General features: G+C 39.6%; 1 protein-coding gene across 2 annotated transcripts in view; it reads left to right on the top strand.

The window, feature by feature from the left end:
• The window catches only part of DOCK11 (dedicator of cytokinesis 11), a 193,572-nt gene that overhangs the window by 118,825 nt on the left and 49,978 nt on the right, over positions 1 to 24,769 (top strand). For both annotated transcript variants that reach the window (XM_072625882.1, XM_072625880.1), the window contains 8 exons: positions 60 to 238; positions 2,688 to 2,804; positions 11,899 to 11,974; positions 12,493 to 12,572; positions 16,195 to 16,303; positions 16,836 to 16,902; positions 18,003 to 18,050; positions 19,808 to 19,950. In XM_072625882.1, the coding sequence (XP_072481983.1) occupies positions 60 to 238; positions 2,688 to 2,804; positions 11,899 to 11,974; positions 12,493 to 12,572; positions 16,195 to 16,303; positions 16,836 to 16,902; positions 18,003 to 18,050; positions 19,808 to 19,950 (819 nt within the window). The remainder of the gene's footprint in view (positions 1 to 59; positions 239 to 2,687; positions 2,805 to 11,898; positions 11,975 to 12,492; positions 12,573 to 16,194; positions 16,304 to 16,835; positions 16,903 to 18,002; positions 18,051 to 19,807; positions 19,951 to 24,769) is intronic.

The following is a 24,769-nucleotide window of genomic DNA, read 5'->3' as shown; positions in this document are numbered from 1 at the left end:
TTAAAACAATTTGAAGGTGAGTTTTATAAATAGATTTTGTAATTTCGTGTTTTCTGCAGATTCCAACCTGGAATCAAGCTTATCAGATGAGTATTGCAAGCATCACTTCTTGGTTGGTCTCCTCCTGAGGGAAACATCTGTTGCTCTGCAAGACAGCTATGAGATCCGCTGTTTGGCTATCACTGTTATAAAGCAGCTCTTGATAAAGCATGCATTTGACACTAGGTACCAGCACAAGGTGAGAGCGGAGTGGCCAATTCGACATCATAAATCTGTTCACAGACACCAGTGAGGTTTTGCATAACTATTGACATCTTCATCAGGGCAGGCAACTTGAGTGTTTAAGGCCACCTTTTACTAAGATGCTTCAGTTGTTTCAATTTCCAGACAATGGTTTCTTTTTTTTAAGGCAGTTACAACTACCATTAATGTCCAGAGACACTATGTGCAGATTTCAAGGAACCATGATTTTGTAGGTGGGGATACTCTCTACACAGCTTCAGATCATTGTGGTGCTCCTGATCTACCTTGGGAAACAGTTTGCTTGGGCTGTTTATCTAGAAGGATGCATATCAGTGTAGATACCTAGATTTAAATCTATCTGTCCATCAGCTGCTGACTCACTTTCTGGTGATGGGACTCCCTGGACTTAACCATACTGGGCTTCAGGTGACAGACCCACCTTCTGGTCAACTCTGCTCTGGAATGAGGCATGAGGTGCTGGTGTAGAGAATATGCACATGCACACGCATACACACACACACACACACACACACACTCATATACTCATACACTCATACTCATACACTACAGTTTTCTTCCCTCTTTAAAAATGACACTTGCCTATGGGGACAAATGCATAGGTAGCTAAAATTATTCTTCTATCTTTTCTGTGTTATGTACATAATGGTAGTAGTGGTCTTTTGCTTAGCTTATAACATATATTTAAACCATGCTTGTTTAAGTCTTAAGTAAATCATCTTCTGCCACTTTAAGTCAACATAAAAGTTCACTCAGAAGGACCATTCTCAGTGATGGCCCCATTACCATTAGCAGTGAGCCCAAGTACAATAGCAGAAACTTTTGGATTGGAAAACTGGCTACCTGTCCACTGAAGCTGTCCTCATCTGAAAACCCTAGGAACTGGAAAAGTAGATTAAACAGCCTGAACACTGGAGGATTCCTCTTCTTGACAGCAGTATAACACTTCCAGCCACGATCACCATGTGTTCGTACCGCTGATCAGTCATGTGGAGGCTTTGGAAGACCCTGTAACGGGAAGCTGTACCTCCCACCCTTAGAGAGTCAGTGAGCTTTTGCCTTTAATCAGGTCGGAAGTTGTAAACTATGGGCATATTCCAGGAGGAGAGATAGCTGCACTCCTCCCACCCTGCCATCAGCCTCAGTTTAGCCATTAAGTCAGAGCTGGGTTGAGCTGATATGTTGGCTTCAGAAGCTTGAGGGTACTCTGTTGTTTATACAGTGATAATATTATTAAATAGCATATCCTTTCATACAAGACTCCCCGTCTACCAAATCATGAATTATGAAAGTATAAATTAGATCCTACATGGGAATTTGTCATTTTTTTAATTTATAAACTAGATTTAGAAATGGAATTATTTCTCTATAATATTCTCATCTATCTGTGAGAGCCAGAAGATGCTTGGATGCTTGATGAGTGGCATTCATTTCAGATCTCTAATTGCCAAGTCGTCCAATTTAAGGCTTTCAAACATTCACTGCTTGCTTTATGTGCTGCCCTACAGAGAAATCCAGCCCCTAGCTTTCTATTGCACGATTATCTGACAGTTTCTACTGCTGTAGCTGTGACAATTGTTCGTAATAGGGGGGAGGAAGCACATCTGTGATTTCACTGGTTGTAGGGAACTGCCAAGTGAGGAAACTCCCTCCTTCAATGCAAGCCAGGACCTTCTCTGGAACTATAGTCACAGTTGCCTAGAGCACTGAGATGTTGAGTGAATTGCCCCAGGTCTCACAGCCCATACATGTCAGAGGTGAGATTTGAACTCGAGTTTTCCTGGCTTCAAGGCTAGCCCTCTCTCCACTAATGCTATACTGATATCTCTATAATACTAGGCCTAATAGTGAGACATGCTTATCAAGTATGCCCTTCTGAGTGGACCATGATAAGGCTTAAGGCTTTACGTGAAAAATCTTGGTTATTTCAGAGATCAGGGTTGAATGAAGGGGGTTTCATGTCTTCAGCATTAGTAGTGAGCAGACGTTTTAGAGAGGAGCTACCCTTGGCTAGGGCCATTAGTGACTATAAATCAAAGTGTTTTCACTTTTACAAATGTGCCTAAATCTTTGTTGTCTGATATTTTATCCTGGGGAGCTAAGACCACAAGATATATTTGCGAACAAGGCTGATCAAGGTAAAAGACAACTTAAATAGAGAACAAAAACACCTGCAGTGGTATCAAAGGACAGACAGCATTAACATCTGCCTCACAAGTTAAGTGTGATGTCAGCTTTTACGTTGCAGGGCATATGAATCGGCTATAACAGAATACAAATCATTGTTATGAACAAGTTCTACTTACTGTAGCTTGGATATTGACCAGTCTTTAACCAAAACAGAGCTGTAGCACCGTATTCTTTTTAACATGTGATCCACATAGACCATATGCCATTTATAACTCTGGACTCTAATTGCTTTTTAGAACCAGCAGGCCAAAATAGCCCAGCTCTACCTCCCATTGGTCGGACTGCTTTTAGAGAACATCCAGCGATTAGTTGGTCGAGACACGTTATATTCTTGCACTGCTGTGCCCAGTTCTGTGAGTAGCCTTCTCTGGTTTTGCTGCGGCTGCCTTTTTCTTATTTCTCTAAATGTGGGTAGAAGAAATGCACATAGAGTGTATACTTTTCAAATCAATTTGCAAAAAGGAACAGTTACATCATGTAAGCAGCTCAGTCACTTGGGCTTTTTCATATCACATACATATCTTCACAATGACATACCTAGTCTGTTTGTCTAACACAAAAGTTGCCGTGCTCTTCAGGTTGGAGATTTTCTGTTTTGTGTCCTTGACAGTAACACACGGAATTGGCACGCAAGTGCGTCTCTTTCAAGGTCTGGCCTAAGGAATGAGCTTGCCTCAGTGTTAGTCATTTGACCTTTGGCAGCTTCCTGAGCTCCTTACGGACAGCTCTGGCCAGAGTCCCTTTCACAACTTAAGCAAATGACTCCTATGTGCTCTCCTCTGAGGCATGCATGCTCCTTTCCTCCTTCCCTTCCCAACCCCCCCCTCTCCCCCCGGCCCCACTTTCTCATTCTAGTCAAATGGAGTGACCATAGAAAGTTAAGGGTTGGAAAAGGGACATAAGAAGTTCAGCCTTCCATCCAGTGCTGAGATCTATTCTGCAGCAGCCCCATCAACCTCTGCTTTCATACATTTGGGAATTGGGAGCTCATTACTCTCTTAAGTATGGGTAGCTCTAAATGTTAAGAAAACTTCCCTAGTTTTGACCTGAAATCTACCTCCCTGTAATTCCACCGCTGGACTTATTCTCCCATCTGGGTCTAAGAAACACCAGCCCACTCTTTCTTTCCTGTGATAGCTCTTCATACATTTGAAGACAGTGGTAAAGTCACCCCACCAAGCTGTCTCTTCTCTGGACTAAATATCCCCTATTCCTGTCACCATTTTTCATACAGCTACTAGCAGTTGTTGTGAAGATCTTATGAGATAATAATTCTAAAGCACTTAGCAGAGTGTCTGGCACATAAGCGCTATATAAATGTTAGCTATTTTTTATTACTATTTCTTATATTAAATGACTTTCCAGCCCTTCACCATCTTAGTTGCCTCCCTGTAGGGACATTCCATTTTGTCAGTGTCCTGTTTAAAGTAGGCGCCCAGCACACTCAACTTATGTAGATACCGTTACAAATTACTCTTTATTTTTTTTCTTTATTAATTTATTTATTTAACTTTTAACATTCATTTTAACAAAATTTTGGGTTCCAAATTTTCTCCCCTTTTGTCCCCTCCCCACCCCAAACACCAAGCATTCTAATTGCCCCATGACCAATCTGCTCTCTCTTCTATCATCCCTCTCTGCCCTTGTCTCCGTCTTCTCTTTTGTCCTGTAGGGCCAGATAACTTTCTATACCCCTTTACCTGTATTTCTCATTTCCTAGTGGCAAGAACATTACTCGACAGTTGATCCTAACACTTTGAGTTCCACCTTCTTTACCTCCCTCCCTCCCCACCCCTTCCCTTTGGAAGGCAAGCAATTCGATATAGGCCAAATCTGTGTACAAATTACTCTTTAAAAAAATAAAGAATGACTTAAATCAATGGCAGATATTCTGCGCTCCAAGCTAGGCCATGCCAATGGAATTAAAAATGGTCATACTATTTAAATGAATTTACAGATTTATTACTATACCAATTACGCTGTAAGGGAAGCTACACAAGACAGTAGTAGAATTCTTTTGTAAGAATAAAAGTTACCAAGTCAAAAAGCATGTATTAAGTGCTTCCAATGTGCCAGTTCTTGTGCTTAGCACAGGGATAGGAAGGGAAAAGGAGCTCACAGTCTAATGATGGAGACACCAAGTGAATAGCTATGTACATACTGGAGATCAGCAGAGGGAAGGATGGGAAAAGGCTTCTTGTGGAAGGTGGGATTTTAACTGGGACCTGAGGGAACCCAGAAGATCGAGAAATTGAGGAAGGTGTTGCAGGCATGGGGCAGCCAGTGAGAAGGCCTAGAGTCAGGAGATAGAATTCAGAGCAGGGAACTGGTGCAATGCAAAATGACGTAAAGGAGACCACAAAAACAATACATGTCATTGCTGCAACAGTGAAATGGAAACTGTAGCAACACACTGACACTGGAATAATTGGATTGGACCCCAGAAAAATGTAGGAGAAATGCATCTCCTCCTTGTTTGCAGATATCAGGGACTGTGGATGTGTGGAACGCTTTATATCATGTCTGACTTGCTAGGTAGTTTGTTTTACTGAAATGTGTTGTTTCCTTTTAAAAAATTCTTTGTTATGAGGTAAGGGAAGGTGTTATATTGGAAAATGAAAGTGATATAAAAACAAAGATCCCAGTGGAAATTAAAAATAAAATATACATTTATCCCTTTCATACCCCTATCCTGGTTTTGATATGTGGCAGGTTGGTATAAGAAATTAAATGAGAATTTGGGGGGAATTTTACAGAAGTCAGAGACAACACATGAAGGCCAGTAGATGACATAGAAAAAGTTTAAAGATTTGGAAATGCATAAAATATATGTATAATATTGCATAACATCAACACAAATTTCCCAGTAAGGTACTGTAAACACCCTATAAAAGAAAAAGAAAAAAATTCAGACTTCTTCTTTGGTACAAAGGGAAGGCCAAACAATTTTATGCAGATTTTGCAGATCCTAAGGGTGCTATGACCCTAATATCCGCCCTCGATGTGGAAGGAATAACTGTGTTGCCCAGAACTGCACATAATCCCCTAGATATGACCTTCCTGGAATCCAGGGAGACTCATGTCTTTCTTGTTTTGGACGCTGGTGTTCTCCTAATGCGACCCATATTTTTTAAAAGCAGCTGTTGGATCGTGTTGAGCTTATGCTCTTTTTTTACAAGCATTGCTAGGGAGCCAACTCTTTCTTCTCTTTCCTCTCCCCACCCCAGGCCTATGCTTGGATGAGTTCTTTTTTAAAAACAATTTAAAGCCAAGACTTTACACACCCCTGTGCAATTTCAGCTTTTCCCTTATTTTCTTTTTCTACATTATTCAGTTGTTTTAGTCATGTCTGACTCTTTGTGATTCCATTTGGGGTGGTTTTTTTTGGCAAAGATACTGGAATGGTTTGCCATTTCCTTCTCCAGCTCATTTTACAGAGGAAGAAACTGAGGCAAGCAGGATTAAATGACACCTGGAGTCATATAACTAGTAAGTGTCTGAGGCCAGATTTAAACTCAGTTCTTCCTGATTTTAGTGCTATCCCCTGAACCACTTAGTTGCCTTTTTCTACACTATTGGCCTAATTTCTAATTTCTAACATTACTTCCCCTATGACTTTCCTCTCCCTGTCCTCAATAGAAGTCTTCCTTGAGAAGTTCAGTAAAGCAAATGAGACCATATATTGACTGTGCTTCTCACATCTTTGACCTCCTGGGTATCTGTGCCTACTGGTGCTATCAGCAGATCGAAGGGTACAAAGGGTATATAGAGTCTAGTGCCTTTTTTTCTTATGATTATAAATAGCTTTCCAGAATGGGTGGACCCATTTCCAGCTTCTCCACCAGGGCTTTAGTGAGCTTTCTCTAGCCCCTCCAGTGTATGAAATGTCATCTTGTTGGCTTTGGACTAATGAGATCCATTTAGAGGCCTGTCCTATCATTTAGTTCTCACTCTCTGCCAGCTTTCTGTCATCTGCATGTTTGATGAGTATCTATATCTAAGCTGTTGATATCAACATTGAACAGGAGAAGGCTGAGGATGAGAGGCCTTTGGCACGTTTCTAGAGGCTGCCTTCTGGGTTGGATGCAGTCTGCTAACGAATACTCTCTGTGCCACCAACTGTGAACATCTCTTTACACGTCTGTATTCCCCCTAGCCCACGTTTCTCCCCTTGTTTACAAAGCTATGAAAAGAAACTTCTCAGATGTCTTTGCTAAAATGAAGATAGGCTATTTTGGTGGCATTCCCTTGATCTAGCAATAGAGCAAAAAAGGAAATGGAGTGAGTTTGGCTCCTCGTCATCAGTGATGTCCTCTGGAGCTAGAATTTAACTCAGCATCAACATCACAATTCCTGTGCTGTTGTTTCTGGGATATGCTTTTTGTAATCTTTGAAAATCAGGGAATCTATCTTCTGTTATTTCTCCATGATTTCTCCATTTTTGGTAGTATTATGTTTATTACATTGGTGTAGGCCTGTAAGTTATGAGATATAAAAAGTAGTTTCATGACCACATCTCCAAATTGTTTTGGTATCTCGTTCTATGATGTAATTAGTCCAGGCCTAGAGACTGAACTCATTTAGGACATCTGGGTACTCATCAGTCCATCCATCTATGAGTGTTTACTAAGGTCCTACTATGTGCCAGGCATTGAAGTACAAAGAAGGAAACAATCCCTACTCAGAAAGAGCTTACATCAAAAGGGGGTAACAAGAATACGTATAAAAACATATTCAGCGTAAATATAAAGTTAATAGGTACAGTTATGTACAAAGCAGCTAAACATCAGATACTTTGGAAGAGAAGGCACTAGCAGTTGTGGGGATCAGGAGAGGCTTCAAGTAAAAGATGATGCGTGAGCGCAGGGGTAAAAAGGACAGAGCATTCCAGGCATGAGTACAGCCAGTGCAAAGGCATGGAGGTGAGAGATGGAGTGCCATGTGCAAGGAACAAAGAAAAGGTCAATTTGGCTGGATCCCAGTCTGTGGGAGGAGAAGTGACAATATGACTTATCTTACTACAATTTTACTCTTTATTTTCCTCCAAATGATTGTTCTGCCATTTCAAGATAGGAAATCATTCTCTTTCATAAACAAGATAGACCAAAACTAGAAATTGAGCAGTGTAGCGTTCTTTTTATCATGTCAGCATCCTGCCAGCTTTATCAAGCAGAGGCCGTTCCTTTCCTTATTTTCTTACTTAAAACTAGCCATGAAGAAATTGTTAGCATTTTAGTCTGTACGTTCTTCTTTTTAAAAATTATGAACTTGAGAAATATTAACATACAGAGAAGAGAAAAAGAGGATTGTATATGAGATCAAGAAGTTCTGTTATATACTACTTGGTTTTTCCTAAGTGTGTGTGTGTAAATACATATACATACATATGTATATGTGTGTATACATATACATACATACATATGTATATGTGTGTATACATATACATACATACATATATGTGTGTGCATGTGTGTGTTATGTTCAACCTAGTAGTTCCAACAGTGCCTTTTTGTGATCTGTGACCCCTTCCGAACTCCCTTCTGCTCTCTTCTGTGTAGTTTTGAAATGTTTCATGGACACTTTTCTTTATTTTTTTAAATCACTGTTATTATACCTCCTCTCCTCCCCCCAAATAAAGCCCTCTCTTATAACAAGGTAGCAGAGACAAGCCAAGCAAACCCAGAGTATATTAGCTATGTCTGGAAATGTATTCTTAATCTGCACCTCTGCTTCATCATTTATCTGCCAAGATGTGGGAAGCATGATTCAGCATCTGTCTTCTGATTGGTCACTATGTTGATCATGGTTCTTAAGTCTCTCATAGTTTATTTTCCTTTGCAGGGTTGTGGTCACTACATTATCTTTGGCATTTTTCACAAGCCTGAGCTCCTTCTGAGCTGCTTTTTTCCTGTCACTACTAGAAAAAGTGCACACCACACTTTGCATTTGTCCTTACATATGTGCCTTTTAAAATCTGAGCTTATCAGAAACCTCCTTTAGCAGTCACGGTGTTTTGAAGATATCAGTTTCCTTTTATCCACATTGAGATTATCTGTAACTATAGTAACAGTTATGGCAGGTGAAATCTGAAATAATTGAGGAAAAAAGAGTTCAAGGTTCCAAGCATATAGATTTAGTAAGCATCGCATGCCAAGTGCATAACAAATTGGGACCACACCTCCTCAGCTTGGCGCTGGACTCCAAATAGAGAGGAGACAGATTTTTATGCATTAAAAGATAACAATTAACAAGATATAAGCCAGGATGCAAGATTAGGTCATCTGATTTCTAGTTGGAGAAAAGATTAAGGACTTTCTGAGTTGAGAGGAGGGAGAGTGAGCAGGTAGAATTTCCTGGTTATGAAAACAGAATATCACTCAATTCCCATGATAAGCAAGTAGGTAGAATTTTACAGGAAAATGAAACTAAGTCTCCAAATGGAGTCAGTTTTACAAGGTAGAATATTGGGTTCAGACAACTCTCTCAATTCCCCCACTTGGATACATGGGGTAAGCGCCAGCCCACACCTTCCATGGATCACTTATCTAGAAGTCAAATTTATAAGGTTTTTAATGTGCTCATGCTCCCTATCAACATTCCATACCAAAAAAAAAAAAAAAAGACTCTCACGCAGCTTAGTACAACAGCTAACACAAAATCGAAGACAGTGATGATGATGTCCCTTAAGGAGCCAAGCCTTGTTAAATAGACTCTATAGGTAAACTAAGTCAGGCTACGGATCAGACTACTATTTTGAGGAGGGTGATTTATAAGTCAGCACAGTAACCAAGAAAATTCAACAAACATAAACAGCATGAAACAAAGGGCCAAAGCAACATGACGATAATCACCAATACCAAATAACATTAAGTCTCCTTGGATACGGTAGCCCACTCCCAACGTCCATCTAATTATTTCATCTTGAGTCTCAGATGTCCTAGCTAGTCCTTGGAAATGTCTTCCCTTGGACATTTTGGAATAGGCTTGATTCTCAGAGCAGCTCTGATTTCAAGTCACTTGGAGAGATTCCTAGATCATTCTGTTAAAATCTGCTAGTAATAAGACTTAATACAGTTTGGTACATCTTACTCCATTTGGTTTTCCAAATCTGAAACTTCAGAGAATTTCAGTTTTTATATGCCATTTGCTGTTTCTTGACCTAAACCTGGTAGCTAATAGAAGAATCTAAAAAGCAATTCATGAGGGTCTGACATGTAAAATAAACCCTTCTGTCTTTTAAGATGATCAGACAGGCACTTTAAAATGGGAAAATGATTTTACTTCCTTTACAATTATCAATGCAATTTTATATGTAAAATCCTTAATCCAATTTTGAGAACTTATTACTAAAGCCTACTCAAAGCCTGAATTTTCCATTAGAAGGATTTAGATGCCAATCATATACATATGTTGTATATATTCTAATTCTTAGAGAAAATAGTCTTATCCTGTTACTTTCTCAAAATTTGCTATTCCATTTAATTGGAAAACATATATGACACCTTTATATTACTTCATTATATATTTATATGTTATATATAAATTATACATTTATTACATATTACACCTTTATATTACTTTGTCTCATTGCCACCTTAGGTATCATCCCTGAATTATAATTTGACCACAAATACAGACTAAAATTGTAAGATTTTTCATAATTGTATCCTATAATAGTCACTCGGTGATGTCCCAGTATTAACCTATTAATTAATAGATTTAGTATTGTACTTACAAAACTTCTACACTTCACAGTTTGTGGAAATTTGATACAAAAGGAAAAAGGAAGGGACGTAGTTATAACAATGTCAAGGCTGTTCCTTCAAGGGCACATACTGACACAACATATGCCACAACAGGAAAATCAAACTTTGTTTGATTTCAGGCATGAGTCATATTTAATAGAGAAGCATGAAACAAAGCTCCACATTATTCAAAGGGCACCATGGCCAGACTCAGGATTAACCAGATGGGAAATTTCCTGTTCAAACAGCACCATGGGAAAACTGAGTCAACAGGATCCTATCTTAGGCCATGCCAAAGTAATTCCCTCAACTTTTCCCGGGGACAGACATCCACCTGTAGCAGTTCTCAGACTGCAGCACATGCCATTTTCTCCTTGACGGATGGACTGCTGGCTTCATGACAATTCTGACAACCATCCCTATCACTGGAACTCAAAATGATACAAAATTTTAGTCCCAAGAGTTTTTACCTCAAATAGCAAAATTTCACTAATTACAATACATGCTTAGGGCCTGAATATTATTAACATTCTCATGTTTCCCGGTTACATTTCATTTATCTTGCATTCCTAAATTAAAAATAACTACACTCTGGAATTCTTCAAGTTACATAGACATCAAAAACATGTAGTTGCCTCAAAACTCACGTAGCAACAACAGACCTCAAATTCAAAGACGATCTTAAAATCCCTGAATCCAAAGTCCGCTGTTAGCAAGTTGGCTCATTAATCACTTATGAAGTAATTTCATTATAGACTATTCAGATGCAATTTCATAATTTTGCATAGTGATAGCCAGATGATTTCAAAATCTTTCACTAGCTTCTGCTTCCCCAGCCCCACCCCCCCTTTGGCTAGGTTTGTTCTAGCAACGTTCTGAACGCACTTCAGATTCTTAACCCAGAAGCAAAGGTGAATATATTTATACACACACATGTATATGTATATGTATATGTATGTATATGACCTCCTTTACCTGGCTGCAGGTCTGCATAGCTAGCAGCCTCCTCTATTCAATACAACTTCAGCGAGCACCTGGTACCTCCATCTTTCCAGGAGCATCACTATTCATTTCGACTTGTGTGATGAGTTGCAGTGCTTTTGTTTAAGATCAAGTCAGCATCTTTCTGTGATATAGAATCCTTTGGAAATATTCTTTTAAATGATCAACCTAATGACCTTCTAGCAGAACCAAATATAAATATACAAAACAAGGTATCTTAGATCTTAGATGAAATACCTGGCAAAATAGAATCAGTCAGCAGGTGTTTTAAAGCACCTACTAGGCTCCTGTCACTATACTAGGCACTAGGGATATGAAGACAGAAGTAAAAGAGTCTCCATCCTCAAGTCATTGGAACAGAGCAAGTACTTTAATTCTAGATCCTCTTTCAAGTGGAGGTGAAGCTCTGCCACCTTGGCTCGATGTTGCTTCCTTATAACTGTCTATCTTTCTAGTTTAATTCAGTGTGTATGCAGAGATCACTCCATATCACTTCACACAGGCCATTACATATTTCCTTTACATGTTTCGTATTTGTCATCTTTAACAGTCTTTAATAATATTCCAATGAATTGATGTATCGTAATTTTTTTAGCCAGTCTCCAACTGTTGGACATTTAGGTTGTTTCCTGTTTTTCATGCAGACAAGTTCTTGATTTGGTGACGTTTAAAATGTCTCTGGCCTTACATTGTGTTTCAGGCATCCAGGGATGAATTTGTATGTGGCTTTACTTCACCTTCAAATAGAGGAAGTCTGGTGGCAGAGAAAGATGCAAGTAAGGAAGTACTTTTCAACTTTATAACCATTTCACTGGTAATGAGAACACCTCTTTTGTTTCTTAAACATCTGCATTAAAGATGGCTTCCTGCAGTCTTGGTTATAGTGGGAAAACGAATTGGAGGAAAAAGAGGCTAGCCTGGGAATCGAGAAGCCTGAATTCGAGTCCCAAATCCTCCCTCACTAGATGGGGGAATGTCAGGCAAGCCCAAACTACAAAACGAGCAGGTCATATTCAATGATTGTAAAGGTCCCTTCCACCTCTGGCTTTCTAGGAGTTATTATTCCTTCCAAGGAATTTCTTGTATGTGAGAGAATAATGTGAGAGAATAATGAGATACAGTCTTAAGTGGCATATTTTCTGCTTTGCTTTCAAATGTTTTACAAACATTTTCCATTGTACGTTGCCAGGATTTCTCTAAAAACGTATTTGGAAATTAGTCAAATGCTGATTTTTGAAATTTCTTGGCAATTTCATTCTCATTCCTAACATTTAGATGGATGTTGTTTTTCTAGCCTATGGCACCTCCTTTCCCAATGGACATGGAATCAAAAGAGAAGATTCAAGAGGCTCCCTGAGCAGCACAACTGACAATGTAAGGTTTCCATCCTTGAAAGATGGGATTCTGGAAAGAAGCCATTTGGGGTTTTCTTCTAACCACCTACTAGGTAGTACTTGGCAGCTGGTGGTGTAGTGCTTAGAGCACTGGGCCTAGTCAGAAAGACCTGACTTCAAATTTGGCCTCAGACATTTCCGACCTCTGTGAGTCTGGGTAAGTTAAGTTCTGCCTGCCTCAGTTTCCTTAACTGCAAAATGGGGGTAATGATGGCACCTACATCCCCAAGTTGTGAGGATCAAATGAGATATCCGTACAGTACTTAGCACAGTGCCTGGTGAATGGTAGACAGTTAATAAATGTTTATTTCCTCCTTTCCCCGCTCCCCCACCATTTTGAGGAAAATCTTAAATTGAAGAGGGCTAATTCTAAGAATGTGGTATTGTGAAAAGTTTCAGACTTGAAGACAGGACAGATTTGTGTAAGATCTTCATGCCCCTCACCCCTCTGATACCAGCTGTGTGATCCTGGGCAAATCATGTAATTTTTTGAGCCTCAGTTTCCTTACTTGTGCATAGGTATACAAATATCTAATACTTCACAGAGTTACTGGGTTTTTTATTTAATTTATTTAGTTTTAGTTTTCAACATTCTTTTTAAAAAGATTTTGAGTTCCAAATTTTTTCCCTTCCCCTTCCCCAAGATGGCAAGCACAATCTGATATATGCTATACGTGTACAATCATATTAAACATATTTCCACATTAGTCATGTTGTCACATAGTTATTGTGAGACTCAAATAAGATAATGTGTCAAATAAGATAATCTTGCAAAGCTTTAAACACTAAAGAAATGTCTGTTATTATTATCATCTTTCATCCTTAGCACCATGAAAAGTGTTCCAGAGGGCTTATATGTTCAGATTTGAAGTCTGTGTACTATACAGTCACTGATGGAAGGGGAGCCAAGGGAGGTGGATCTTTGAAAAAGGGGGGACCTCCCAGTGTGGAATCTTCCTCTACCACTGCAGATTTGAAATGCGTCTGTAACTTGTAGTCACAGAGAGTATCCTAGGGAACTAAAAGATCAAATCACTTTCCTGTGGGGACTTAGCATGTGTCAGAGGCAGGGATGGGACCTAGGTCTTCCTGCCTTCTCTTCTCTGTCCCCCTCACACACCGTCATTACTATGTCTGAATGTGTAGAACTCAGACTTTCAGCACTGTGCCCAGAACATAGTATGTGCTTAATAAATACCTGAGTGAGGGAGTGGTTTCTGCCATAATAAAGGTGGCCACATTTTTCTTCATGTTTCCAAAAGAATTCTGAATTCTCCTTATCTGTAGGTCTGGTCCAACTTTTTTTTACTCTTCATTGTTGTATAATATGGTAATGAAGTTAACTGGGATAAAAAAGAATTCAAGTTACCTTCCTTTTAAAATTGCCTGTCTGAATGTCCTCAAATGTATAGTGAAGTTCTCTTACCAAGTCTGCTTGGTCTGAGAAAGGGCACAGAGACAAGACCCAGAAGGTTTTCCTTAAGTGGGCTCTTTCTGAGCCATTGCTCGGCTACCACAGAAACGAGGTGAACCTGGGAGAATAAAAAAGAAAAGAACCCAAATTGTAGTCTAACACTAGTCTAACAGTCTCATTTGACAAAAGAAACTGAGATCCAGGAAGGGGAGAGGATTAGTCTGCCCAGGGCTGGTCACATGAGGTAGCAGAATTTTCTTTGAGGTTACTTTAGATATACATGTAGATCATTCTCATAAAGATTTTATAAAGATGAGAAGGGAGGCATATGGATCAGTAGTAACTGATGTTTTCTCAGTCAGCTTATTGGGATATTAACATCATCCATGGTTTATTTCCCATTCTTTTGGTATTTTCTCTTCTCCAACTGCCTTGTTATCTTTAATATGAATTATCCAAGTGTATACTTGCTCTGGCCCAGACCCTTTTCCCAATTTCCTTATAAGGGCTGTTTCTGTTTCTTTTAGGTTCTTTTTTTCCACTTTGAAAACTTTATTTTTAAAAATTAGTTTTTAGTAAAATTATTTTAGCAAATAATTTAATTTTTTCCACTTACATGTAAAAATAGTTTTCAACGTTGATTTCTTTTTTTCAACATTTATTTCTTATAAGATTTTGAGTTACAAATTTTCTTCCCCCTCCCCAAGATGGCAAGCAATCTGGGATAGGTTATATATGTAACACCAAGATTTTTAACCTTTTTTATCTCATGGACCCTTTGCAGTCTGGGGAAGCCTACTGATCTCTCATTATAATAATTTTTAAATGCATAAAATAAAAAACATGAGATTACAAAGGAAACCAACTTTATTGAAATGTAGGTGAAGGTTGAGGTGATGACGAAAATTACTGATAATAAAAATAGATCATTATAAAAGCATTAAATGTGGTCCATTTTACATTTAGATGCTATCCTATCAGTTTCATCATAAACACTCTTTGAATGATAGGGCTTATTTGAGTTGCATGTGAAACTTTCTATAGACTTGTTTGCTCTTTTGTTGTTGTGGTTTTGTTTTGCTGTTTTAAAAGGTGATGTGATCTTTGGTCCTCGGTGGTGTCTACAGATGAGTTTGCATTCTAAAAGTAAGGTTGCCCTTAGCTGTCATTTCTCTCCATTGAGTAGGGACATCAAGTGTTTGGTGGCCCAATGGCTTTTTAAAATATCAATTCCACTCTTTCAGGAAACAGTGATAAGCAAGGTCAATATATTTGCTCCTTTGTATTCCTGTCAATGGTTTGTTTGAATAGATAAGGTTGGAGCTGTTTGTTTTTCCTAGTTTCATCTTCTCATCTTTAGTCTTTCTCATTTGATATTGTTTTTGATCTTTGCTCCAACTAGTCAGTGGTCGGATTACACCCACAGAAAACTGATTGTGGTAGGATTTCTATGCCAGTTGTTTCCTGAATGTCAAGTTATAATCAATTTCATTTCTGTGATACTTTTGGATGCTTTCCATGCCTAGGGCAAATATTATCTCATCTGATCCCCACAACCATGAGAAGCAGGTGCTGTTATTGTCTCCATTATATAGTTGAGGAAACTGAGGCAGACAGATAAAATGACTTCCCCAAGGTCACGTAGCTAGTAAGAGTCTGAGACTGGATTTGAATTCAGGTTTTCCTGACACCAGGCTCATTGCTGTCTTTTCACTGCATCCCCACCTAGCTGCCTCTTAGTCTCCAGATAATGCCAGAACCACGCTCAGAGACGTTCCACAATGTGGAACCTGCCAAAGGTTATGCTCCACCACTGGTGTAGCCCTGTAGAACCTAGGGTTACTTCCAAATGATGACGAGGCATCCAAGTTGGCCTTGGTAGAGATGTTATTTATCTATGATGTTTCAGAGTGGAATCTTGCTATCATCTCCCAAGAAAAATTTCCATTGATTTTACTAGGAGTTTTGGGCCATTTGCTTTCAGATGATGACGAAATATAATAGTGTGTGCAGATTCCTCCTTCGTGTCAGTTTTTTATTTTCCCACAAACAGGATTCATGAGAAAATGATTTGAATCTTTGTCAAATGAAATATTCAGTCTTACAAACTTGTGTTGTTCATATTAAAATGAACAACCTGCAAAGCAGCACCTTTGAGTTGATCAGAGGTGTGTTATTTCTGTTACAGACAAGAAGTTCTACACGAAATAGTATGTCCCAGTATAACAGACTGGACCAGTATGAAATTAGAAGCCTTCTGATGTGCTACCTGTACATTATCAAAATGATTTCTGAAGGTAAGTCACAGCCTACGTAAGACATGATGGGTCACTAATGTGCTCAGGATAATCCATCAGTCAGTCAGCAAGCATTTGTTGACCTTTACTTCCGACTATGTGATGACTGCACGTGTTAGTGTTTATTAATAAAAAATAAACTACAATTTTAAAATGTCGAATTCCGCTTTGAGTATTTTAGTTTTCCTATCTCAGTAGCCATTTACTAACGAATCTCTCAAATGGGGAAATTTGTGGGCATGACAACGTTTTTGCCCTGGGAGACAGGTTCATTCTAGTGCATAGGATGCGGTCTGGTATGAAACAAGGAGAAAGCCGTTACCTGTACTTAGCATGTAACACACTTGAGGCAGAGACACATACTTTCACTAAGTGACATCACAACTTGAAAACCCTTTGTGATTTCCCTTATGTGTAATGATCCAATAAGATGTGGAAAAAACAATCTGTTAATAAATAAAGAAATAAGACCTATGGAGTCAAGAAAGTTGAGGTTCAAGGTGTGACATTTTTGCTGTTATTTCATTTTTAGATACTCTTCTAACTTACTGGAACAAAGTGTCTCCTCAGGAGCTCCTAAACATTCTAGTACTTCTTGAGTAAGTCTTCCTTGTTACACGTGTACTCCTGTAACTTTATCCGGGCTACTTCTGCACTAACAGTTTTTTCCCTGCTTTTGCCTATGTTGGAAGCCACGATTTAAAATGTGGTATTTACCTGTAGAAGCAGAACAAATGGTGATACGAAACACCTGCCATATTGCCACATACTTCAGCAATGAACATTCCATGTTTACAATCCATCTGGAGTCCTGGGTGATCTGTCTAGAACTAGCCTGAAGTAGCTTCGTTTCACTCCTGGGTTTGAAGCAGCTGTGGGGTTAGCCAGCAATTCATTCCTGGAATCGAATGTCTGTGCTGTTACATAAGATCGCAGTAATTTGGGAGTAAGTTCCAGACCTTCTGGAGGAGAGTGATTTGAAAGGGGTTACTTGTGCTGTACTGCTAAATTTGTATCTGTTTTGAAAGTGAATAGGTTTACTGTGACACCTAAAGTTTAACGTTCCATGGATGATACATATATCGCTTCTGTTGCTGAGTGCTTCCCGAAAGAAAGAGAGGATTCCCGCTATAAACTTTTGATTAAAGGTCATCAAAAAATGTTTAGGAAACATTGTCACCGTGGAGTAGTTAGTGAGTTAGAAGTTAGCAAGCAGGTTTACAAACCACTGTGATTAAGCAAGCTGAATCAGAATTCAGCAGTATTTTTCAGGTATTAAGAACTGTGGCAAGAGAGCCCAGATGAGAGTTAGAAGAGAAGTGTATGGTGAGATGGCTGTAGCTAGTGCTGGAACAGGACAAAAGGGCTATGTCTTGTGCCTATGAGACTAGTTATAGCAAGTCATTGTAGGCAAAGGAGCCTAGTGAGCCTATGTGCCGTGTGTGTGTGTGTGTGTGTGTGTGTGTGTGTGTGTGTGCGTGTGTGTGCGCACGCGCACGCTTGCATGTGAGCATGTGCGTATGGGCCAAAAGGGATAGTAAACATGTCTAGGGTAATAGGACTTGGATGTGTTCTCTTTTTTCACATGCACATGTGCACGCAGCTAATGTGGTCTTAAAATGATTTGCTAAATTGCAGCGATTATACCACATTTTCCTGAATGCTACTAATGTACTATTGTGTTTTTTTTTCTTTCTAGAGTGTGCTTGTTTCATTTCAGATACACGGGGAAGAGAAACATAGCAAGGTAGATTATCTTCTATTAGAAAATGCCTCTACCATGTTTTTCATCGTTTTTATAGATTTCATTCCACAAGAGGGCAGTCTTAGTTTTCAAGTTCTGCCTTAGAAAACTAGAGTGATGAACTCATTGTGTAGGCAAAGACCACCCAGTCGGTCCATGTGAGCAGAATTCAGTATTGATAGCCATCGGAACAAATAGTCATTTTTTTCCCCAAGGGTAGGCTGAGATTATTAGCCTATGAGATCTCACTCTTATTAGATTTGCTCCTACTATTCTCCAGAAGATGAGAGAAGAGGGTCAGATCCAGGGAGAAAGTAGAAATGTCTAAAATGATAACAAGAGAAAAGGTGGCACTTCTGCCCACATTCTGTTATATTCATCATGTAGGCAAACTGTCCCCTAGGAGGAAGATGTGGACGATCTGGTACTTACTTCATCCTTTCATTTTTACTACCAAAGCCCCAGTGGCTAAAATTGCTATTTTATAAATTTGCAGGGAAGGAGAACTACCTATTTGTTTTAACAAGAAATATTTGAAAGTAGAATTGTTTTGTGTGTATTTAAAATTATTCCATACTTAATGTAGTATTTAAAAAAAGAGTTTAACATATTTATCATTTTTTCCTGTTTTGTCTGAAGAATGATAGGCTATCTAGTTGTCACAGTTTTTAGTCTTTGTCTGGAGAATGTACTGATGTGGTAAAGGATAGACTAGCAGACACCTTATTAGGTTAGCTATGTTGTAAAAGAATTTTTCTGGATGTTAGTTGTTAGGTTATTGGGGGGAAACCTTTTTTAAAAAACAAGCAAATTAATGATTAAGGACTGTCAAAGACTAAAGGAAGAGGGTGGTTTAGGTGGTGTTTGTGTATTTGTGTTAAGTAACTCTGATGTCTTATCATTAATGAATCACTCAAGTCAGAAGTGATTCCATTTTCTTGGGGAATGACTCGTATTCTTATAGATTTGACTCAGTTCTCAATATATTTGAGAAATGTGGCCTTTATCAGAGAAACCTACTGTAAAATTTTTTTCCCCAAAATAAGATATGCAGGCAGTGGGGTATAGAAATCTAGTTTGTCTTACAGGAAAATAGAGGGGAGGGGCATAGAAGAAGGTGGGGTGATAGAAGGGAGGACAGACAGGAAGAAGGGGTGAATGGGGTGCATGCTATCCTGGGGTGAGGAGAGATGGGGAGAAAGTTTGGAATTCAAATTCTTGTGGAAGTGAATGTTGAAAACTCAAAAATAAATAAATAATGTATTTTATAAAAATCTTTTTCCCAGTTTTCTGCTTTCCTTCTAATCTTGGCTGCATTGGTTTTGTTTGTATAAAACCTTTTTAATATACTGTAATAAAAATGATCTCTTTTATTTCCCATAATGCTCTCTTTCTTTTGTTTGATCATTAAACTCTTTTGTTATCCATAGATCTGACAGGTCAATTGATCCATGCTTCCCTAACTTGTTTACATCACCTTTTATGTCTAAATCATGTACCCATTTTGACCTAATCCTGGTATATGGTGTGAGATGTTGGTCTAACTGCTTTCCACTTTTCCCACTAATTTTCTCACATAGTGAGTTCTTGTCCCAAAAGCTTGGATCTTGGGGTTTATCAAACACTAGATTACATGTAGCACAGCATTGTGTGCAGCAGGAATGCCCTAGCTACTATTGGATAGAAACCTTAGATGATTCATCTAACATTATACAGTATTGTTAGCTCATTTGACCTTTTATATGTGGTCTTTATTTCAGGGTACATGATGCCTGGCTGTCCAAACACTTTGGAGTAGACAGAAAGTCCCAGACCATGCCAGCCCTTCGTAACCGGACAGGGGTGATGCAGGCCCGGCTTCAGCACCTAAGTAGCCTTGAAAGCTCATTCACACTTAATCACAGTAAGTGTAAGAAGTCCATGGAATGATTCATTAGAATCAACTCTCATTTAAAGAACCCTGACTTCTAAATGGTCTAGAAAGAATGCAATGAATGATGTATCCATGTATCCACATCTGTGGAGATCCTTGCTCATTTTTTGGTTTTTGAACTGGACCTGTGATTTCATCAGTATCCCAGATGAGGAAACATTCTCTACCAATGCCAGTGAGCAAGGGCTGCCTGGGGCACTGAACAGTCAAGTGACTTGCCCCTGGGCATTTAGCTGGAAGAGGTCAGAAGTGGAACTTGAACTAGGTTTTTCTGACTCTCAGGGCTCTCTAGCCAATACTCCATGCTTATTCTCATAGGTGACTATATAGAACTATGTATATTTTTCACATTCAACAATTGTGGACCTCCATAGTCTTTCTTACTTAAATATCAATGAATTAGGTTCCTTTTTTTTTTTTTACATTTTCCCCTCGATGAATTTTGTGACATGGTTCATTTTTCATTGCACAGATTTCTTTCCTACTATTAAAATCAAATATAGGTAATATTCTGACTTAATATATTACGGAATGACAGCATCCAAAGTTTGAAGGCACCTCAGAAAGTCCAACCTGTATCTACACAAGAATGCCCATGACAATATACCCAACAAGTGGTCACTGGGTCTTTGCCTGAAGCCTCCAGTGAAAGGGAGCCCATTCCTTTCTGAGGCAGCCCCTTCAGCTTTAGGATGGCTCAAGTTATTAGACAGTGGTTCCTTACATCAAACCAAAATTTGCATCTTTTGCAATGTCTACTCATTGTCTCTAATTCTGCCTTCTAGGGCCAAGCAATAGTATCGTCTGTTCAGATACTTAAAGAGGGGTATTGGGTCCCCCTCCATGTTCTTTCCAGACTAAGCATTCCTCAGTTTCTTCAGCCAATACTCCCATGGCATGATGTCAAAGTCCTTCACCATCTGATTGTCTCCTGAATGTTCTCTGCTTTATCAAGCCTTCCAGAAAGGCAGAACCCAGAATAGGATCCACACTTGTAGATATGACCTGACCAAGAAAGAGCACACTTTTCTAGGCTTCTCTTAATGCAGTCTAAGACTGAATTGCTTTTTGGGTTGCCGTATCACATGATTGACTCAGCTTGGGCTGACAGTCCACTAAAATTCGTAGTAATTTGGAAACTGTTTGGAACCCAAAAGTAAAATTTTACATTGATCTTTATTAAATTTGACCAAATTTATATTAGCCAGTGTTCCATCTTGCCAAGATAAGGAAGGAAGGAGGGAGGGAGAGAGGGAGAGAGGGAAGGGAAGGAAGGAAGCAGTATACACCAGGATTCTGTGGGCAGAAAAAAGGCAAAAAAATAGTCTCTGCTCTTAAGAAGTTCATGATCTAATGGGTAAACCAACATGCAAACAAGCTATCTAGGATAAATTGGAGATAATCAACAGAGGAAAGGGAGAAGCATTAAGGAGGAAAGTGGAATTTTAACTGAGACTTCTGGGAAGCCTCGAGATAGAAATGAGGAAGGAGAGAATTCCAGGTATGAGGGAATAGTGCATGAGAATGCACAGTCTGGAGACGCAGTATCATGTGGGAGGAACAACAAGGAGTCCAGGGGCAGTGAATCACAGAGTATGTGAAGAAGAGTAAGGTATAAGAAGACTGGAAAAGTAGAGATTGAGTTATGAAGGGCTTTAAAAGCCAAATAGAATTTTATATTTTATCCTGAAGGTAATAGGGAGCCATTGAAGTTTATTTTACATTAGCAGGTTGGGAAGGATGGGGTTGGTGTGTGGGAGGGGCGGGGAAGTAGTTACATAGTCAGAACTGCACTTCAGAAAGATATGACCCTGAGAGCTGAGTGGAGGATAAACTGGAGTGGAGAGACACTTTGGGCAGGAGGACAAACCAGAAGCCAATTGCAATAGTTCAAGCAGGAGGTGATGAGCCCACACTAGGGGAGTGGCAGTGTCAGGGGAGAAAAGCTGGTATATACGTTACACAAATAGAATCAACAAGACTTGGAAACTAATTGGATATGAGGAATGAGAGAGAGTAAGGAAAAGGAAAGGAATAAGCATTTACATAGCACCTACTATGTACCGAGATATTCTCTCATTTGATCTTCACAACAACCTTAGGAGGTGAGTGCTAGCATTATTCCCCATTTTACAAACATAATCCAGACTTGTCCAAGGTCACGCAACTAGAATGAGTCTGAGGTCATATTTGAATTCAGATCTTCCCGAGGCCAGGTCCTGCATTCTGTCCACTACAATGCTACCTAGTAGTGTTGAGGATGACACTTAGGTTGTGGGCTTGGATGACTGGGAAGATGGTGGTGCCCTTGACAGTAATAGAAAAGTTAGAGGGGAGTGTTTGGGGAGAAATATGATGAGCTCAGTTTTGGACATGTTGAGTTGAAGATGTGTATGGGACATCTAGTTCAGGATGTCCAGTAGGTAGATGGTCAGGAAAGAGATTAAGGTTGGATAAATAGATTTGAGAATCATCTGTTCAGAGATGTTAATTGAATCGATGGGAGCTGATGAGATCACTAAGCAAAACTGTATAAGAGAAGAGAGCCTAATGTTGACTTTTTGGGGATACCCAACATTAGCCGGTAAGACCCAGATGAAAATATAGCAAACAAGACTGAGAAGGAGCCCTAAGAGAGAGTCAGTAGGAGAATCAGGGGAGAATGGCCCAACAAAAATCTAGAGATAAGAAAATATCCATGAAAGAGAATGACTGAAGTGTCAAAGTCTGCAGAGAAGTGAAGAAGGATAAGGATTTTGAGAAAAGGGCCGTTAGATTTGTCAATTAAGAGATCACTGGTAACTTTGGAGATGGCAGTTTTGGATGAGTGATGAGGTTGGAAGCCAAAATTCAGAGAATTAAGAAAGTGAGAGGAAATGAAAAGCAGGTGAGATATAGGATGAAAGTTGGTGTAGTGAGGGGGATAGATCAAGTGAGGGATTCTTGAGGGTTGGGGAATCAGGTATGTTTGTAGGCATTGAGGAAGAAGCCTACTGGAGACAAGGAGAAATTGGAGATTAGTGAGAGAATGGGGATAATGGAGAATGAGATGGCTTGTGCATGTGGTGGCGGGGAGGTTACCTTGTCAAGGAAAAGGGCCACCTCTCCCTGAAACACAATTGAAAGAACAGATAGTAGAAAAAGGCATCTGAGGGATGTGAGATGGAGGAAGAAAACTCACAGTGAATGACCTTACTTTTTTCAGTGGAATATGAGCTATGGGAGATTTGGGGGGTGATAAAAAGATTTGGGAAAGCCCCTGTAGTGAGTGGAATTGGGAATTGATTAAGAAGATGTTAAAGGATTGCCTTGCCATGATGAGGGCCTGTTTGAGATTGTGTAACATAAATTTGTAATGGACCCAGTTAGCACAGTTTTGTGAATTTCTTCAGCTGTGTTCAACATTACACAAATAGAAGTCAAGGCAATGGATGATGGGAGTAATCCAAGGCTGAGCCTTGGCCGGGTATAACTGGTAATAGAATAAGGGAGCAAGGACCTGCAGTGTAAGAAGATCGTGTAGAGTTGGACTGTTCACCAAAGGATCAATATGGGGAAAGGAAGACAGCGTAATCAGTACAGGGATGATGGCCTGGGAAAGAATTGAGGGTGGAGGGATCACATTCAGATGGAACAGAGTCAGGGGTCATAAAGCACTGGGAAAGATGGAATGGCAAAAGATTATGACCAGATGAAGGCATTTCAGGGTTCTTGCCCATGGAACACTTGTGGGTGATGGCAAGATCAAGGGTCTGACCATGTCTGTATGCAGCTGAGGTAGAATGGAGGAGGAGGTCATGGGATATGAGTACTTTAGTGACCATCTTATTAGTGATATCAAGTAAGGCATAAACCTGGGAGACATATACTTGCCAAATGTGTTTGTCACAGAGGATGTTCAGCCTGGAAGCCAAATTTAAGGGGAATTTCTGATGGATGGTAAAAACCTCCAGATGCTTCCATTTGCAACCCAAGAATTTTGCATCATTTCCTAAATGAGATCCATAAATTAAAAAAAAATTGGCCTAACTATCCATGTAGGAAAAACCCAAATGGTGGAAGAATACCTGTCGTTAAGCTAGTGCTAGGCAGCTGAATGGATGATGTATAGAGCTCAACCATCCGTCAATAAAATTATCTTGACCCAAGAATAAAAGTGGATTAGGACCCAGACCCTGCATTGAACATTTGGAAAAGTCTTCAGTGCTTTTAATGGCCCTGAGCATATCCCTGAAACAAAGGCCTATCTTTCTAATGTAAATGGTTACAAAGCATGGAATACCACAGTCACCAAAGGGTGGTGGAGAGACACACATGTTGGGAGTGAGGAAGCTGAACCCTGTTACCGATGGAGACATGCAGAGAAAAACAATATAAATAAATCTATGACCAAAAGGTGAGCTGCTTGCTTCTCTAGTGACTGCTCAGGAGACACTCAGTGACTGCCCACTACGTGCTTTACACAAATTCTCACTTGAATTATGTAAAAACAAGTTGTAAACAAGACGAATTGGAGAGAATCAACAGAGAAGGTGCTAGCATGAAGGGGGCCAGGGAAAGGCTTCCTGGAGGAGATGGGATTTTAGCTAGGACTTGAAGGAAGCCAGGAATTCCAGGAGACAAAGATGAGGAGGGAGAGCATTCCAGGCACAGGGAACAGTCAATGAAAATACCCTGAGTTGGGAGACAGAGCATGTTATTGGAAGAACAGCAAAGAGGCCAGTGGCACCGTATCACAAAGAATGTGTGTGGGATGGGGGGAGGCAGGGAATGGAAGGTACAAGAAAAC

This window comes from Notamacropus eugenii, chromosome X, assembly GCF_028372415.1.
Source record: "Notamacropus eugenii isolate mMacEug1 chromosome X, mMacEug1.pri_v2, whole genome shotgun sequence".
Lineage (NCBI taxonomy): Eukaryota > Metazoa > Chordata > Mammalia > Diprotodontia > Macropodidae > Notamacropus > Notamacropus eugenii.
Note: the sequence above shows the minus strand (reverse complement) of the source record. Positions and strands in the feature narration are given on the sequence as shown.